The following is a 17,668-nucleotide window of genomic DNA, read 5'->3' on the forward strand; positions in this document are numbered from 1 at the left end:
TAGTACACTAAACATTGGGTCTTCCCCTTGAAGTGAGTGGGAAATTCCAAGTATCACTGCAGAAGTTACTGCTGAATGCTAAAGCATGCCTACATCTCTTAAATGACAGCCTGAGCCGTTATGTATACCAATTTTATACATGAAATTAAAGTCTCTGTTATGTTGTGGTTCAGAGGAAGGGGTTAAAAGCCTCCATCTATCCCTTTTTTCACATGCTCTGTTTATTTCTAGAGTTGTGACACAATGAGCCCACTCCTCCGCGCACACGTCACCTCGTCTAAGCGTGGTGATTGGCTCGTTTTTGTTGCTGTTGCTGCTGGTGGCGGCGGTGGGGGCATTACATAAGCGCTGCTCGCTTTCATTACGGTCTACTTTGCTGGAGGACCGTGACGGAGGAGGGTGGTGCCCACCTCTATGTGTTTATTCGGACAAAACAACCGAAGTCGAAGCACTGTACCGTCCTGGAACACGTAGTACTCTCCGATTTTTTCCTTCCTCGACAAATAAATGCTCAGCATAGGCATCAGAGAAATAAAACACTCGAAAAACAAGGATCATTTTGCAAACGGAAACAAAAGCGCCTTGGCCATACAGCGCACGGAGCCTCTCAATGCATACCCTCTGTGCCCGAGGAACGATGAAGCCAGAGATAAACGCCGCCGTCGGGTTTCTGTCGAGATTCCTGCGGATTAAAGGACATGTGAACGACAGACAGCTCCAGACATTCAACCAGACCCTACAGGACATCCTTGCAGGTAAGTATCAGTCATTACACACGGATATGAACTTTATTGTATCCACTTTATATTTATGAGTCGTTTGTTTGTGAAAAATGCGAAAAACATCGATCTCTTTGTTTATGAGTTCATTTATGTGCTTGGCCACATAGGCGGAAGCGCGCGGACGCTTTGCGCACGAACATAAACAGCTGAAACCCTCGACACAAACAGAGACCCAAAAAAAGACATAAAAAAGGACAAAACATATACATGTTTATAAATGTGTTTGTATATATAGAAACAATATATGATATCGTAATTAATAGCTCAGTTTATTGACGAACTATTTGTGCCGTTCATAAAATGGATGGCTTCTTTAGACATCAAGTGGCAAGCCGAATTAACATATAATCCATTAAACTAATGAATATGAGGTTTTGTAAAAAAAAAAAAAAAAATTACGTATTTTTAATCACTGTAAAGCAATAAATAGTGAATAGTATCTCACTAGTAAGTACTAAAATAATGTCTAGTATGCTTTTCATTTGTAACTATCCATTCATAATTATTCCAGTAGTGACTAATATACATTTATTAACTCAGTATTACTTGTTTATTACATACCAGTAACTATTTGAATGCTACTAGACGCTATCCCAATCGTAACAAGTGATTATTCAGTTGTTATTGGTAACAAACTGTAGATTTATGTCATTCAGTTTTATGGGGAATCTTTGCTAGTTAACTTTACTACTGAGATTGAGGAAAAAGTGCATTTTTATATCGGATTACTGGGTAGTAATAAAAAGTGTGTATGTGTGTGTGTATATATATATGTGTATATATATATATATATATATATATATATATATATATATATATATATATATATATATAATGAGATGCTAGTTCTATTTAAAGAATAAAAGTTAAAATGGCTTGCCATATGGTGTTGGCAGTAAATTACGTAATGCACAGCAAGACTGAGCATATCGAATGTAGGGTTGATGTTTCATCTCTTTTGCACACTAGTAATAGTGCATATAACACACTGTTCCTGTGTTTCGTTATAATAAACGTAAGTACACAGCGTAGAGCGTACTAACAGTGACCGCAACAAGTTGAATAGCCAATTTCATCTGTTTTGTGTTCAAATGTAAATTTAATTTAAAAATAGTTTTAATTACATTACAATTCTTTACGAATTATGTTAGTTTTCATAACCAAATATTTAATTATATGAAAGAAAAAAGGGGTAAAGACAAGTGGAGTAACAATTAATTATTATTGTTTATTGTTAGCCATAAAAATAATATCTGTTCTTTTAACGTTGTTGTCTTATCCTCGTTTTTTTTTTTAACCACCCATCATTTTCCTGTTTTTCTTTTTTGAATGTACCAGGATTTTGTTTAACCCTTTGTTCAGACAAAAACAATACAACGGAATTAAAAAATATTTGGTTTTCAAATTGAATAGCAGGTCATTTCTATAAACGTAATACAACAAGTTAATTTAGGTTATACACAAATACACAAGTGTAAATTCTAAATGTTTAAAGTAAACTGTATTTATATAAATATTTTTTATTTAGTATTATAAAATCCTTGTTTTATTTTTGTTAGGAACAGGCAGTCACTAAACGCTGTTTAAGTAAACAAATGATGTTGTGGCCCCAGTCAGACAAAATGGCCGTCGATGGAGGAAGGGAGGCTAGTGTTGGGGGGGTGGGGGGGTTAGTTTCACATCACATATTACTGTTGCACAGGACATTATAATGTTTAGTTTTTCTCTTTCCTTCCCTTCTCGGCTGTCTCAACCCAGCACATGTCCACACAATGGAACAAAGACTCCTCATAATCCCCATAGGGTAGAAAAAGTGGGTTAGTTCCTTCTCCACACAGTTAAAATGTGTGTATAAAAAAGGATTGCCAGATTGAAAACACAGGTGTTGTGTAAGATGTATCTGAAAATCTGTTTCTGCTTCCTGTTTGCTAATCACATCACTAAATACACGTTCGTCATGGCTTTGACTTAATTCTCAACCTTACAGGAAGCCTTGTTTCACAAATAAAACTCCCTAATACAGCCACCACACAGTCCAAAGGTTATCTGGATGTTGACGAGCAACGTTTTCACTTTGTTAAACATTTTGTATGTGTAGTATGAGCATTGTTAACATTTGGGCTCCGTCCAGAGCTGTGAGTGGGTTGATTTGCATTGATCATTGTGCACAAGGCTTTTAGGAGAATGGGACGGCACGTCACAGACAGCACACAGGCGGCATTATCTAACCCAAGTCTACAGGTGGCCTGCGGGGGCCTGGCTTATTTCAGAGCCGCACAAAGAGGCTTGAGACCCATCCTTCTGTCTCCTGTTCTCCACCTGTCACCCAATACACCGAGCCAGAAGAGAAAGAAAAAGCAACTGCGAGAAACCTTTTTCTTTTTTTTAAAATTAGCCATTTGTTTAGATTGTAACTTTGCACATTAGAAGTCATGATGTTATGTTTACCGTAACTTCTAAACATACTCACCAATATTATACATTGAAATTAATTGGCTCAAAAGATATGGACAAAAACATCATCTACTAGCGAAAAGCAAAGCTGGTCCATTTGATGAAATCAGGTTGCCTAAATGGGACACTTCGTCTTTAAGAGGAGGGTCCGACACCAGCCCCCCCCCCGGCTGCTTTGCCAGGACTTCAGCCTTTTGCTCTTGTTGTGTTTGAATACTTTGTGACTCACAGGCCAAAAGGGGATTGTGCAATCAAATGGCCCTCTCTTTCTTCGTCACGTAGGCCTTGAACGCAGATGGTTAATGGTTGTTTATTTGTGTTCTACCAACGATTATTTCACACTGAAAAATATCCTTTCTAGACTCTCGCCCCCTTTTTGCTGCTACATTCGCTGCCTAACAAGGCCAAACTATAGTATTGCAGAATTCATGTTTTTTAATACAGTGTTTGATTTATTATGGGGAGGGAGAAGTATTATTCCAGAATAACCAAGTTGATTTTCTTTTTGTTTCTAAATGTAAACATTTGTAAGTCCTTTTGCATATATGTAATATTTGTTTTCTTTCGTTGAACAAAAAACAAACAAACTTGGGAGTCAAGTGTACAAACGTTTGCATATGAATATACAATTTAGCAAAAAACAAAAAACCGTTAACCGTTATCTTAGTGTCTACTAAGCTTAGGGATGCACAGTATATTAGGATTATATAGGTTTTCGGACAATATTAGTAATATTACCTGAATATTATCGGCTGATAATGGATATTTAAAAATGCATGTTCATTTCCACCTAAAAAGATATGTTGCGCTTGCTTAAAATTAATAATAGTGTTCTTTTTTAGCACTAATAATTTAGTTTTTTTTAAAAAAAAATTAGAATATCTCAAAATGAATATCTTTCATGTACATTATAATTTACATTTATAACACAAAAACAATTAATATCAAATTATTGGCCGAAGTTTTGATATTCATCCCCAACTGAGTTGAATGAATAATTTGTGTGATAATAGTGTTCTTCAATAATACTAATAATTTAATAAGCATAATTTTAAACAGACATTAAAATAAATCTTTCATATACATCATAAATAATATTTATGATTTAAAGCTCAGTTTTCAATTTTAATTGATTGAATGTTTGTTTTGTAATAAACAACTGAATTGTAATAAAGGCCATGACTTATTGGACAGTTTTGATGTCTGTACATGCCTAACTGCGTTGAATAAATAATTTGCAAATTCCACATAACAAATCTTAAACAACATTCATTATTATTTGTAATTTTTTTGTTCATTTTGTTCACTGCCTCACTTTTCTCTCCTACAGAGCAATACAAGCACCACTGGTTCCCAGATCGTCCCAACAAGGGTTCTGGTTATCGCTGCATACGTATCAACCACAAGATGGACCCTCTGGTAGGACAGGCTGGTCAGCGCATTGGCCTGAGCATCCAGCAACTCTACCTGCTGCTTCCTAGTGAGCTCACATTGTGGGTCGATCCATTTGAGGTGTCCTACCGCATCGGAGAGGACGGTTCAATCTGCGTGCTCTACGAATCCCACCCAAGCGCCAACGGAAACCCCAACGTTACCACTGGAAACGGCAACCCCACCTCCTCTGTCGCCCAGGTATCCCCCATGGTGGACAGTCACATCAGCTGCAAGGAGGAACTACTGGTTTTGGGTCGCACCAGTCCCGCTAAACCCTACATGATGACTGTGTCCAGCTAAACGGGTCACAGAAATCATTTTTAAGAAATAAAAAAGAGAGAAAGGAGAAGAAGAAGAAAAAAAAAAACAGGATGTGTCCTATCGTCCAGGTGATGGAAACCTCGTAGGTTTAATTTTCACTCGTTTGGTTGTCTGTTCTGTTATTGTGTTGGATCTACCAGAGGCTTGACCCTGGGGCAGCTAATGAAGACCTGAAACATCGCCCGGCCCCCCCCCAGCTCACTGGCTCACTCCCACGACGGCGGTCCTGGGGGGCTTTTTCTGCCATCGTCTGTCGATGTTGACTTTGCACTTTCGCTTTCACCGTTTATGTTATCGCATAAACACAAACTCCCTCTAAAATGCTTAGGAATTACGCTCAGAATCCTATTTCAACATCTCTCTGTTCGCCGTCGAGCTGAAGCCCAGACCTTCGGGAAGCCATGCCAGACCTGAGTAGCCGCTACGAGCCTCTTTTTTGCTAAAAACCTCACTTTTTTGGACCACAAAGCGGTACTTTTGTCTCTTTTCTCAGTGTCTGGTACACAACCGGGGCTCCTTTTGGGCTTCAGGTCGACGTGAACCGGTTTCAAACAACCTCCATCCTATACACTGCCGCGATGGAATACCTGTGTCATACTGTTACCCACTCTAGCCGTCAATGGCACTGTGATACAAAGGTTCTCATGCTTGTAGCTTTTTCTAGGGGCTCCCTCCTGGATGAATGTAATTTCTAACAAAAAAGAGAAAAAAAACTCAAGAAAAATCCAACAATGACAAAACATTTGATTTATTTAATCCCCTCGTCATACCAAAATGAAAGATGTAGCAAAGTTTGTTTTTGTTTTTGTTTTTTTTGACTTGGAGCAGATGTGGTCATATAATCTGCCTGATTTAGAAAGGACGTTGAATGCACTTTGACATTTTAGACTGTGTGGGATGACGTTTCGATTCGACCCAGCTGCATTCCATCGCGTACCTCCTCATTCATTTGTCGTAAATCGCTTTCTCTGCTGACGTGGTTGCAATATTTTCAAAGCTGAGAGAGGCATTTCAATCCCAGGTTGTTCTCTCTAGCCATTTTTATCCTTTCGATTGACTGATTCAGGCTGTTAGAGATTAGTTGTCCATCTCTAGGACTTTATTTACGGCCAGTACGTGGCTAACAGACCGGCAAGAAAGGGCATCAAAAAACGGACCAATGTTTCCATCTCCTCGCAGAATCGCAGGGCCAGTGGTGCTCGGTTGTCACGAAGGGTGTCCCGACGCACTTTCCAAACAGGCGTCACCGGTCTCAGTCTTAACTAGGAGTGCGCGGTCAAAACATATCACCTGCCTCTGTCGGCTGGGCGAAGGAGGGGGTAGGACCCTCACATCAGGGCAGCTACAATCCTCTCCGGCCCCCTTCTCGCAGCCCGGTGGAGAGTTTTTATGCCAGCACACACACACACACACCTAGCGCACTCCAAACCCCACTGAGCCTTACGTACAGGGCCGAGTCGGGACGGGAAGAGATGCTAATACGGGATGCTCCTGGTCTCTGGCTGATTCTGTTTACATTGGCACGAGTTGGCGGAAATAAGCGGGTTGCAGGCTTTGCGTGCGTTTATGTGTGCGACAGACTGCTCTTGCCTTAGCCGCTGAACTGCCAAGACAGGGTGCTGATGATCAGTCCTATGTGTGCTAATACTTTTGACCGTAGAGGACCATGGGTTACGCCGGGTTGTCAATGCACTGCCGTCCCTTTCTGTCTTGTGTTGGTCCAGCCATTATTTTAGACGGGTGGAAAGTCTGTTTTTAAATCAAATTGACATTTTAAGCACGGGTCGAAGCCTAATATTCGGATGCAATTCGCCATCCCACCCATCTGAATGCTTTGAAATCTGACACACAGCCCCCTTCGCTCGACGCTTTTACTTTTAAAGCTTTTTAACCACCTTCTGGTGATCTTAACCGAATTGGAACAGACAATTTGAGTGCATTTTAGATCTGCAGCTTTTAAACTACTACAAGCTACTTTCCCCCTCCCCCAACCTTCACTGAAATAACATCAGCAAACCGTTTCTATTCTCCGTTTCAGTTCGGTAAGCGTTTGCGCACAAGTTTTAAGTATCGTTGTACGTATAAACTCAAGTATACTCGGAGGCAAGAGCACATGAAATGCACTAATAGGTTAAACATTGAAGTTATGTGACTTTGAGACCGAAGTGTCTCAATTGGAATGTATTGCCAAGCTCAGGCCACAGACATTCATTGAAACCCTTATGGATGTGCAGGTTAAGATGTGAAAAACAGAAGGGAATGATTCGGTTGGGAATTTTGTTGGTCATTTCAGAAGTGATTTGCATTATTGCCACTTTCGCATCTGAGGTGGTTCCATATTTGTAGAATGTATTGTTATTGTACAACATATGGTAGATTAAGTACATAACCATACATATGGGAAGTGCCAATAATTGATATTTTGCTGTGTTAGACGTGTTCCTTTTTGTATTTCATATTTTAACATGAATTCCTCTTTCATAAGCGAAGCCATTCGTGTTAGGAGTGTTGGAGAGGACCAAAGTTGTTTTGGTAAAATATATAAATCAGTTTCCATGCTCTGTGCTGATAGACTCTTCTTGTTTTTTTGTTTTTTTTCCTGTTTTCTTTCTTTTTTTTTTTTTAATTAAAACAAAAAAGAAAAAATTCTGAGCAACCCAAGATAAAGCTGTCTGTATCTTGTGATTTTTTTCCCGTCTGTACATCTCTTGTGTTCATTATTTTCCTCATTCTTGGGTATGTTGTGATGAACTGCTGTAAATTTGTACAGTTCATGTAAATTGATTGTGCGGAAGTTGTACAGATTTCTATATTTTGGAAGAAAAGTTTTTTTCTCTGTAATAAAAGATTTCCTATCTTGGCAATGTTTTCCCGTGGATCTGGTCTTATTCTTTATCAAAACACTCCAGTTCAGCCATTTTAGACAAAATATGCCAGACGTTATTTAGCAACCAGGCCCTGATGTCACTGACCTGCTTTTTAGTTTTTTCATCTATTAGGACAAAGAAAGGAAGTCTGTATGGACGTCAGTTGAGGGCATGAGTACAGCTGCGTTTTGAAAATAGTAGACTCTACCAACATTAACCAGTTTAAAGTTAATTATAAACGCTCACTGTTACTTATTAATCTGTAACTCATGAATATGTGGAAAAGCATTTGGTCTTAAGGGCCGTTCTTAAGTGCGATAACTACAAATGCCACACCACAACTATAATGACAGACAAAAGATATCATTGGAATCATTTTCAGAGTGTTTTTTTCCCCCCAGGATTAAAACATTGACAGCCAATCAGAATCCACCTGACCTTAAAGAGATCAAGAGAACGTTTATTGTGGCAGATGACAATTCAGCACTTGCTTATAATAAATACAGCATTATAGTCTGTTGGTGTGGATGCTATTATAGTTATCTTTATTATAATTCTTGGTATAAACAGGCCTTTGGCCCAAAGGTTTAAGATTCAGCTAATTAGCAGTTAGCTCCTGCTTGTAAGTGCTGTAACTACACCACCAAAAGCAAGCTAATATCGCTATTAGCTTGCTTAGCATATTGCTAATATTTCATAATAGTACAAAGAATATTTTATCAGTATATTTTTCCCTCAGTTGGCTCTCAGAAGTGTGCAATAGAATTTATGTTTTGGATTTTCCCCTGGCTACTGCATTTTGACGTCACCGCTTAGGAAAGTTGTTAGTACAATGTGTCTATGGTGCTAATCAGCTAATTAGCATCATTTTCCTGTGGTTCCAGAGTATTTAAGGATCATGTGAATGGCTCAAAAACTTGGATGTAGAACTGAGGGACAATGAGAAAAGATTAAAAACACTTTAGGGGGTTTGTTACGCTAGCTGAGCAGCTAACATAGATGAAAAAGGAATGCTAACGTATAGCTTTCTCTAGGTATTATATGATGCTTTGTTTCGCTGAGTAATATTTTTCACACATTAAAATCAAACTTACATCAAGTAAGCTTGTCTATATCAATAAAATTTTTATTTTGTGTTGCGTGACATACAGGTTTGCAAAGATCATCTAGCAAGAGTAGAAGCTCAAACAAGGCATTGTGGGTACTGTCAAAGCGCTGATTCCACTAAAAAAATAAAGTGGGTGGATTGACTTGGCTCAGATTCTGTTTTTTATAGGTTGCTTGGTAGCGGTCTGAATTGGAGGGTTTTTCGATTAAATGGACAAAGACAGAGAAGGAAAGAGAGGGGGTGGGGAGAAGATGAGTATAACAAAAAAGAAAATGAAAGGACCTGAATGGCTGTTCGTGTATCCTTTAGCTGTTCGAACACTTGGAAAGCAGCGAGAGCGTTTGAGCTGGGACATAAATTCTGTAGGTGTGCCTATCATGTGACTCAAACAGGTTCAAAACATCTATTTACCTGCAGGCATTGCCAGTTCAAAGCCCTGCTTGTTTCCTACTCTGCTAAAGTCATTCTGACCAAGACTCCTGAGCATACGGTTTTCCAGGGAAGTACGTATGCGGTAAACATCACAAACACATGGAATCTGGCAGAACTTGAGATTGTGTTTAGATGCAAGACCACGCAGTAAAACATATCTGTGGATTTGCTGTAGGTGTATGTTCCTTCACACTATGTGGCCTTGGTTTGTTCCTCTTTCTTCTCACATCTGCCTTTCGGTGCTCAACCACCCTCTCGTTCTTCATCAGCAGCGCAGGACCACAACAAAAGAGGACCTGAGTGAAAGCAGCTGGAAGGAAACTGCAGTCTCTCTTTCACTGTGGGAGAGATTCACCTGGTTGCTTTCTCTCCCTCTTTGTATCTTTCTTCTTTTATTCAGACTCTTTCTACTCCTGTCAGGTGCTACCTTCCTTTCATCCCAAAGAACAGACAGAATATTTTCTGTAGAACTGACAAGATAAGCACATTCTTTTTATCAATTATACATAATATGATCTGATGATCTGATAATATGATATCTGCGTTAAAAGCTCCAGCATACAGCATAGGTTCTTAGCCATATATGTTTTTATATTTTTGTGTGCGCAGTAGTTTATAAAGCGAGGGTCAGGAAAATTGCTGTTATCTGTTGTTTTTACTCTTATCTTATCATTAGTGTTAAAGTTGTTAATCTTGCTGTTTGCTGAAGACGAGCATGGAGCTGATAGCAAGGTTCACCAGAGGAGATGTCTCTTCTTTCCTGCTGATATATTTCAGTTTATCAATAATTTGTGTAATATATACCATGGGGTTCAAAAGTCTTGAGTCCACATTGAAAGTCTAGGATTCAAAACTGAATTTAAACCAGAAACAGTTTCAGAACTGGAAAGAAGTTTGTAGAGTTCATGCAGCTCAAATATCACTGTCATTAAAGGGATAGTTCACCCAAAAATGAAAATTCTGTCATCATTTACTCACCTTCAAGTTGTTCCAAACTCAAGTTGTATGAATTTCTTTGTTCTGCTGAACACAAAGAAAGATATTTGGAAGAATGTTTGTAACCAAACAGATCTCGCCCCCCAATGACCACCATATTTATTTTTCCTACTATGGTGGTTAATGGGGGTGAGATCTGTTTGGTTACAAACATTCTTCCAAATATCTTCCTAAAGCAAAAGAGAGACAAACCAAATACTAAGACATTGTTGATTTCTCAATGCAACTTTTCAGTCAAATTATGCTGGTAATATATTTTTTAATGACAAAACATGCAAAATAGAAGTATATAAGTGGATTCACTTATAGACTTTTACATTTACACTACCGTTCAAAAATTTGGAGTCGGTACAATTTTTTTAAAAGTTTTTAAAAGTAGTTGGACTTACGCTCACAAAGATTGCATTTATTTGATTAAAAATACAGTAAAACGGCAATATTGTAAAATATTTTTACAATTTACACATAGCTGATTTCTATATATTCATATATTTTACAATGTAATTTATTCCTGTGATGACAAATCTGAATCTTCAGCATCATTACTTCTTCAGAAATCATTCTAATATGCTGATTTGCTTCTCAAGAAACATTTCTCATTATTATCAATGCTGAAAACAGTTGTGCTGTTTAATATTTTTGTGGAAACTGTGAAAAGTCCCTCTGTAGCCAATAATTGTATCCCTTTAAACCTATCTTTGATCACCAAAATTACATATTTCAATGTTTTTTCCTTAAAAAAATTTCTTCATGCCTTAAAATTGCTTGAATGTAACTCTACACCCTTGCCTCATTTAGTATATGCGGTTCTGTGAATATGCAAATTAGCCCCGCCTCCACTCACCCACACCAGCTCAGAGATCCACTCGTTGATGATCACACATTGACGTGATTGGTTACAAAATAGTTTGTGATGTAAGAAACACCAGCGATTTCAAATCGTGTTTTTGAGATTGTCTTTGGTTCACGGCAGTTTTAAGGAGAAAATACTCAATGGTGTTGACTTATGAATTTGCACATGGTTTGTCTTAAAGCATATTAAAAACACCACATAGACATATAAACAACATTTAAAAACTTGATTTTCACCACCGGGGGTCTTTAAAGGATAAAGAATCCTTTGAATAGAATGGAAAGTTCAAAAGAACAGCATTTTTTTTTACATCGAAATCTTTTATAACGTTATAAATGCTTTTACTTTCACCTTTGATGATCAGTTTCATGCATTCTTGCTAAATGTATTCATTTCTTAAAAAAAAACCTTCGAAAGATAATGATCTCTTTTGCAATGTTTGTCATTTAGGGAACTTCCAGATCTATATGTCACACTGTTTTCTCTCTCTGTTTCTGTTATGGAATGTCTGTTCCTGCTTTTACAGCGAGAGAGGGATGCTTAGAATAGCTGGGTACTTTTTACAGGCCCCTCTTGCTCTCTGTTTCTCTGTGTTTTAGAAGGTCTCTGGCCTGTGGTGTATGTGGTTAAATGCTGACTCAGAGAAGGGAAAAGATAACCAGCCACTAAAACATTACAGCAACAGTAGACACATATGAAAACATCAACACCTTCTCACTCTCACACATATAAGCAAATCTCACGGAAACATGTCCGAGTCTTATTTTCTGCATTGAGATGTTTATTTTCCTCCAGATTCTCATTACTGTAGTGCATTTGCAATCAGATTTTTTTCTAATTAATATTGTTTGATTGAAATATCAAGATTTTGATATTTTCAGGACAAAGATAAAGCTTTAAAAATATTTTTTAATAATGTTTTTGCTTTGTGGTTATGAAAATTATGTTTTTTTGACAGTGGCGGGGGAAAATGTGCTCAGTCAGCATTAAAATAATGTACAAAATGCAAACAGTCTTAAAAATAGGCTTCATTCACTTTAAGCAAAATATAATTAATTTATTTCCTTTAAGTTTTTGGCTGAAATATGACCTAGAAATGTTCTTGACAGGTTTCTTGTGACTCATGTTGTTAAAAAGCTGTTATTATTTTGTCTCTAGCTTAAAAAATGGCATGATGTTCTTGTACTGATCGGAGTTTAAAAGATTTATTGTGTGGATTTGCTGTACTTTGGCCTGGTGTGGAACGAGGAGTTTTAGGAAGGCCAAACCCTTGGTGAACATCCCTTGACTGTTTGGGATAAGCAGCTAAGCCTGTTTATTTGAACCACAATTTGTTCTTCAAACTGTTTTGATGTACTCTGGAACTAATCAGAAACTTTATTAGTTTGATAAGTGTTATGACATATCAGATGGGGAAAGTGATAAAGAACGAGCACGGCAGTAAGCTTAGCACGTGGCAAATTTAAAGCCCTCAGATTGCAAACAACTGCACATGTTTGGGTTTTCTGAGAACTTGCGAACGCGCTTCAGCTGTTTCCTGTTTTCTGTTGAACAGCACACCGCAAACCTGACAACTGAGAATGACAGAAAAAGAGAGAACGACCACAATGGAAGATGTGCTTTGTGCTGCAACCTTGCAGCATTGCGCGAAACCATCTTCGAGTGTTAAGGCTGAACCTTAACACAACAAAACTGCACACTTGCACTTCCCTTTGCATTTTTAAAACAGATGTCCACTTTAAGCTAATGAATAAGATCTTATCTAGTATTATGATAGCTCAATCTGTATTTCTGTTTCTCAATAATTCCTTCCTGAAAGCCAGGAACGGTTTATTCTTCTGTTTGACAGTGAAAAATATTTAGTTTTATCATGAGATGCAGAACACTCTTCCTCTGTGGTTATATCTCGAGCAAAAACAGTGTTGTTGTCTAAGTTAGCACATCATTCGGTTCCCCAAATGTCAGCTTTCAGATCCAGACTGCTTTTTTTTTTCTGAGCCGAGCAGCCTTGACCCAGAAAAAGCAGCTTGCTGTTATCAATGAGTAACATGGGGCATTTTTTTTCATGCCTCTGAGACCGATTAGTAACTAATTTACTCAGACGGTTCAATTAATTCACCCTGCAAGCGCAGCACAGCCTCAGATAAACAACATTTGTGCAGAGCTGTAATGGATCCCAGTACAGCCATGCTGTTTGCCATCTCGAGCATTACATTTCTGACATTATTTGAATGAATTTACACAAACAAACTTGTAGAAAAGGTGCTAGATGCAGTGAAATGAAAGACCATGTAGACCGTATGGCATAAATTTTGAGAGCATCGAAAATGTGCATAAACCACATCTATTGACGATCCTCTTTGGTTCATAACATCTATACACGCCTGGGCAGCTGTGATTGTAATAGCTGCCATAGCGACCAGGACTGATTGCTCTAATGTGCAGTGATGAGTATATTACATGCATGGGAGATTAGGATATTCAAGGCTTATAACCTGCTACGAATCAGCAGGAATGACATGAGCAGGTCAATATGGAAAAACACATTTATGAGGTTTCATATCATTAGGATATGGAAGTCTGAGAGCAAAAAACAAAATCAAAAAACCTTACAATTAACAACAGATCCCAAAATATTAAATTCAGTTGCTTTTATTTAAACATATATTAAATAATTAAGACATTACTATCAGGTAAAATAAATATAATGAATAAATAAGCTAATATAGTGCATATATTTAGTGAAATGCTCCCCTCTCTTTCTCTAGTAAACTAAAATGCTGTGGACACTAAATGACTTGCCTGAGGTAATTGTAATGCTACGTGAGATATCATTTTCTAGCTGTTTTATTGATGTCTTTCCACAGTTCAAACACTGGTTGAGAGATTGTACGTAAACATATCTATGCATCTATGCGCTTTTTTTTATGCTGTGGCGGTTACCAAACGGTGTTGCATTACCGCACACGCCCCCTTCTGGATTGGAGTGTGGATTGCCTGTGACTGACTGTATTGGTCGTCTGACTGCATGCACTGAACATACATATACCACTTTACTTCACTTTATTAACAAATGTTTTTGTTGCTGACCCACAATGATTCGGTTCAACCATACTAATAAGCAAAAATGAGTTTAGATGAACATCACATTTGTGTTTCATTTTTTTTTTTGCTTTTATTGCTGAAGTAAGAGTTGAACTTTCTTCTCCAGTGTCATTTTCTTTTGCAATCCAGAATGGCAGCAGAGCTGAATAGTTTGTTTGAGCTGCACCCTCTATTGTACAGGTGTGAATTTGCATTTCCTTCAGCCTGAAGGCTTATTCATTTCACATTTGGTGTGAAAGGGCTTTTACATTTGCCAAAAATATAACTTTTTTTCTTATTAAAGCACAAACAGGGCTCTAGACTAACTTTTTGCACTGGTTGCACTGGTGCGCCTAAAGTTAGGTGCACCCAAGTTTTCAACCGCATCGCATTTAACACCGCAGTTTTACAAGTTCACTTTTTTTTTTTTAAATCGCTGTCCATTTAGGCAATATTGACTTGTAAATGATTAACTAACAGTCTGGTCAACATAAAGTTCTTTATTTGAAGCACAATTCTACAAGAAAGGTAACTTACTGAAAAAGTGTTGGTGCTTAAAGTGCTTCATTACTGCTTACACATATAATGGATAGTATTCATAGTATTCATCACACTAGGTATTCATAATATTCATAGTATTCATCACTATTCAGCAGACATTAACATTGGGACAGTTAATACGGTCATAGTTCTGTTCAATATACCAAGGAACTTTCGAGTTTGAATGTTGAGGACATGTGTATGTAATAGTTGAAAAAGAGTAAAAGTTTCATTAAGTTTGTTATTGCGTGCACACGAGCGGAGCACATGGTGGCCGGGTCTAAAGCATGGCTGTGTAACGTTAATATGATTTTCGCCTTGTGAGAGAACTAAAAGGCCTATCTATATATTGTATTATGTTTCATACCGATTATTTTTGTAACTGCCCTTCACTATCTCTGATTGGTTTAGACCACGCTATGGGGCTAATGTGTGTCCACAGGGAGACTTTCAGAGTCGCGGAGACTTTTTTTTTCCCTCAAACGGCTGGTTGCACCGGTGCGACCTCGGATTTTTTTTAGTCGTACCATTGAGAAATTAGGTCGCACTCTAGAGCCCTGACAAACAAGCTAGCTCAGCCCAGGTGAGGAAGAAGTAATGCAAAAACATAACACATTACTTTATATACAAAGTAACCAAGTAATCCAAATAGTTACTTTTTAAGGGAATAACTCAATATTGTTAAAAAGTTACTTTTAAATTAATGCTACAATATTGCGTTACTCCCTTAAAATTACCTAAAGTAACAGTTTTATTGTTTTGTACTACTCAAAGTAAATAAGTTTAACTGAATATGAAAAATATATAATATAAAAATAATATTTTAACAAAATCACTTCATGATAATTAATATTTGAAAAAACTTTTGTCTACCAGATCAAAGTCATGTGCAACCAATATGCAGGAAAAAAAACATAAAACAAGAAATAATATCATAGAAAGGACTCCTTCAGACCATGCGTCAAGGTCAGTAAGTTTCTTAAAATATAAGGTCATTTGACCTTTTTTGGGCTACAGGTACTTCAGGTTCATGTTTTACCAACTTATATCATTATATATATATCATACAAAAGTACATTTCTAAGAGCTTTTAAAATTGATTTTTAAAATATTTGCTCTTTTCCGTATCGTGGACACTTTTATTTGCCACTGATCCTAATATAATTTGTAATGTGCAAAAAAGAAAAAAGAAAAAAAGGACCCCATTGTAGATCCAAGTATAGCACACCATATTGTTTTTGGTTCTGTGTAAAAAGTGAGTGAAGACTGAAATGTGTGTGTTGGCGTGGAGTGTGTACATTCACGCTAGTGTGTGATATGCCCTGAATGTGTTTGCTTTCAGTCAGGCTTCATTTCTATATGTATATACAACTATACATTTGGACACACTCCTCATGCAATGCTTCATACCGTCTTGCTCTTCCTGGCCTACTTTTCCTTGCCAGACCATGAGTGAAATCCCTTCTGCTACTGACAGAACCCTGTAAATCTGTCTCTCTTTCTCTCTCACACACATTCCTTCTCCTCCTTCATGGCAAAGCTGTTGTTTTTCCACTCTCCTTCTGGCTACTCCTGCAGTCCATACTTATTTTTATGGTTCTATTCAGTTTTGCTCTCGTATATGGACACCAATTCTGAGATTCTAGAGGAGTGGATCCTCTAGAGCACTTCAGTGAGGTGTGTGAGTGTGTTAACCTGCCTTTTAGTGCATGTTTATTAGTTCGCTTCTACCCATAAGGCTTATTCCAAGATGTGGGAGGTTGCGTGAGAACTAGTTTTTCCACCATGAGAGATAAAGTGGTTACCTGACTGCAAACAACATATGCTCACAGATATATGGTATATTTAAACATAACGCTCACCAACAAATACTTCATTCATTATCAGTGTTTGTGTGATATAAATATTGGAGGATGTATTGTAGCAGATTGCATCTTGATTGACAGCGCTAATTTCAATACACAAATGCCTGTAAGTTGCAAAATTAATAATTTAAAAATGTATTAATTTTATCAATTTGAATTGGCCACAGCTGACAGGAAGTTTAATTGAAATGACAGGAAGTTGAAAGAAATTCAACACAACAGAGCAATTTTATTAGTCTAAACAAACAATAAAATGTTTTTTAATAGAAAAGGTCTTATTAATATTTGAGAAACTCCACCAAATCAGTCATGTTGTGCAACCAACATGCAAAAAATAAAACTTTAGTTAAAAGTTTAGTTCATGTTATAAAATGTCATGTGGTGCGACTCGCCAAAAACATCATTATGAATTAATAATTCATGATATTTGAAAACTATACTTTTAAGCTTTTAAGCTTTTTGGAAATAGTGGTTAATAGTGATAAGGAGCGTCAGGAAAATAACATTAAATTATTAACATTAACCAAAAATAATAAATGCTTTAAAAGTATCGTTTATTGTTATTTCATCTGAGCTATTGAATTGGCTAATGCTGACGGACTGAACCTTATTGTAAATATTACAGTGCTGAACGTGCTGTGGTGCAGTTACGCCTGCAGACAGTTTGTGCCCGGTCCCTTGTTGCCTGCCCGTGTACGTGTCGGTCTCGCCCTCGTCCTGTTTTTCATGCAGAAAGAAGGAATGTGCTCTCTCACCCTTTGAGATTGTGCAAGAGGCATTGTGACATTCACTGCAACAATCCCTGTGTGACTCACAATCAGGGGCTTCTGTTGCCATGGTGTTGCCACAGCTTTTCTAAAAGCTGAACTTCTACTGAGTCACAAACAGAGAAATTGAGCTGAAGTGTGTGTCGTGTGACCATAAGTTGGCGT

The 17,668-nt window shown here is 37.6% G+C and overlaps 1 protein-coding gene across 1 annotated transcript; it reads left to right on the top strand.

The window, feature by feature from the left end:
* The first annotated feature begins 350 nt into the window (after positions 1-350).
* On the top strand, positions 351-7,859 carry btg1 (B-cell translocation gene 1, anti-proliferative). The gene is made up of 2 exons (XM_051889852.1): positions 351-755; positions 4,567-7,859. Exons 1-2 carry the CDS (start codon positions 611-613, stop codon positions 4,968-4,970), a joined length of 549 nt encoding a protein of 182 aa, XP_051745812.1. The 5' UTR covers positions 351-610; the 3' UTR covers positions 4,971-7,859.
* The last annotated feature ends 9,809 nt before the right edge of the window (positions 7,860-17,668 follow it).

The sequence above is a fragment of the Ctenopharyngodon idella genome, chromosome 4 (assembly GCF_019924925.1).
Source record: "Ctenopharyngodon idella isolate HZGC_01 chromosome 4, HZGC01, whole genome shotgun sequence".
NCBI lineage: Eukaryota > Metazoa > Chordata > Actinopteri > Cypriniformes > Xenocyprididae > Ctenopharyngodon > Ctenopharyngodon idella.

Bases quoted from the DNA above. Each gene is read 5' to 3' on its own strand.
- btg1 (XM_051889852.1), top strand. From the start codon at position 611: ATGCATACCCTCTGTGCCCGAGGAACGATGAAGCCAGAGATAAACGCC. The intron at 756-4,566 runs GTAAGTATCAGT...TCTCTCCTACAG, and splicing joins CCTACAGGACATCCTTGCAG to AGCAATACAAGCACCACTGG.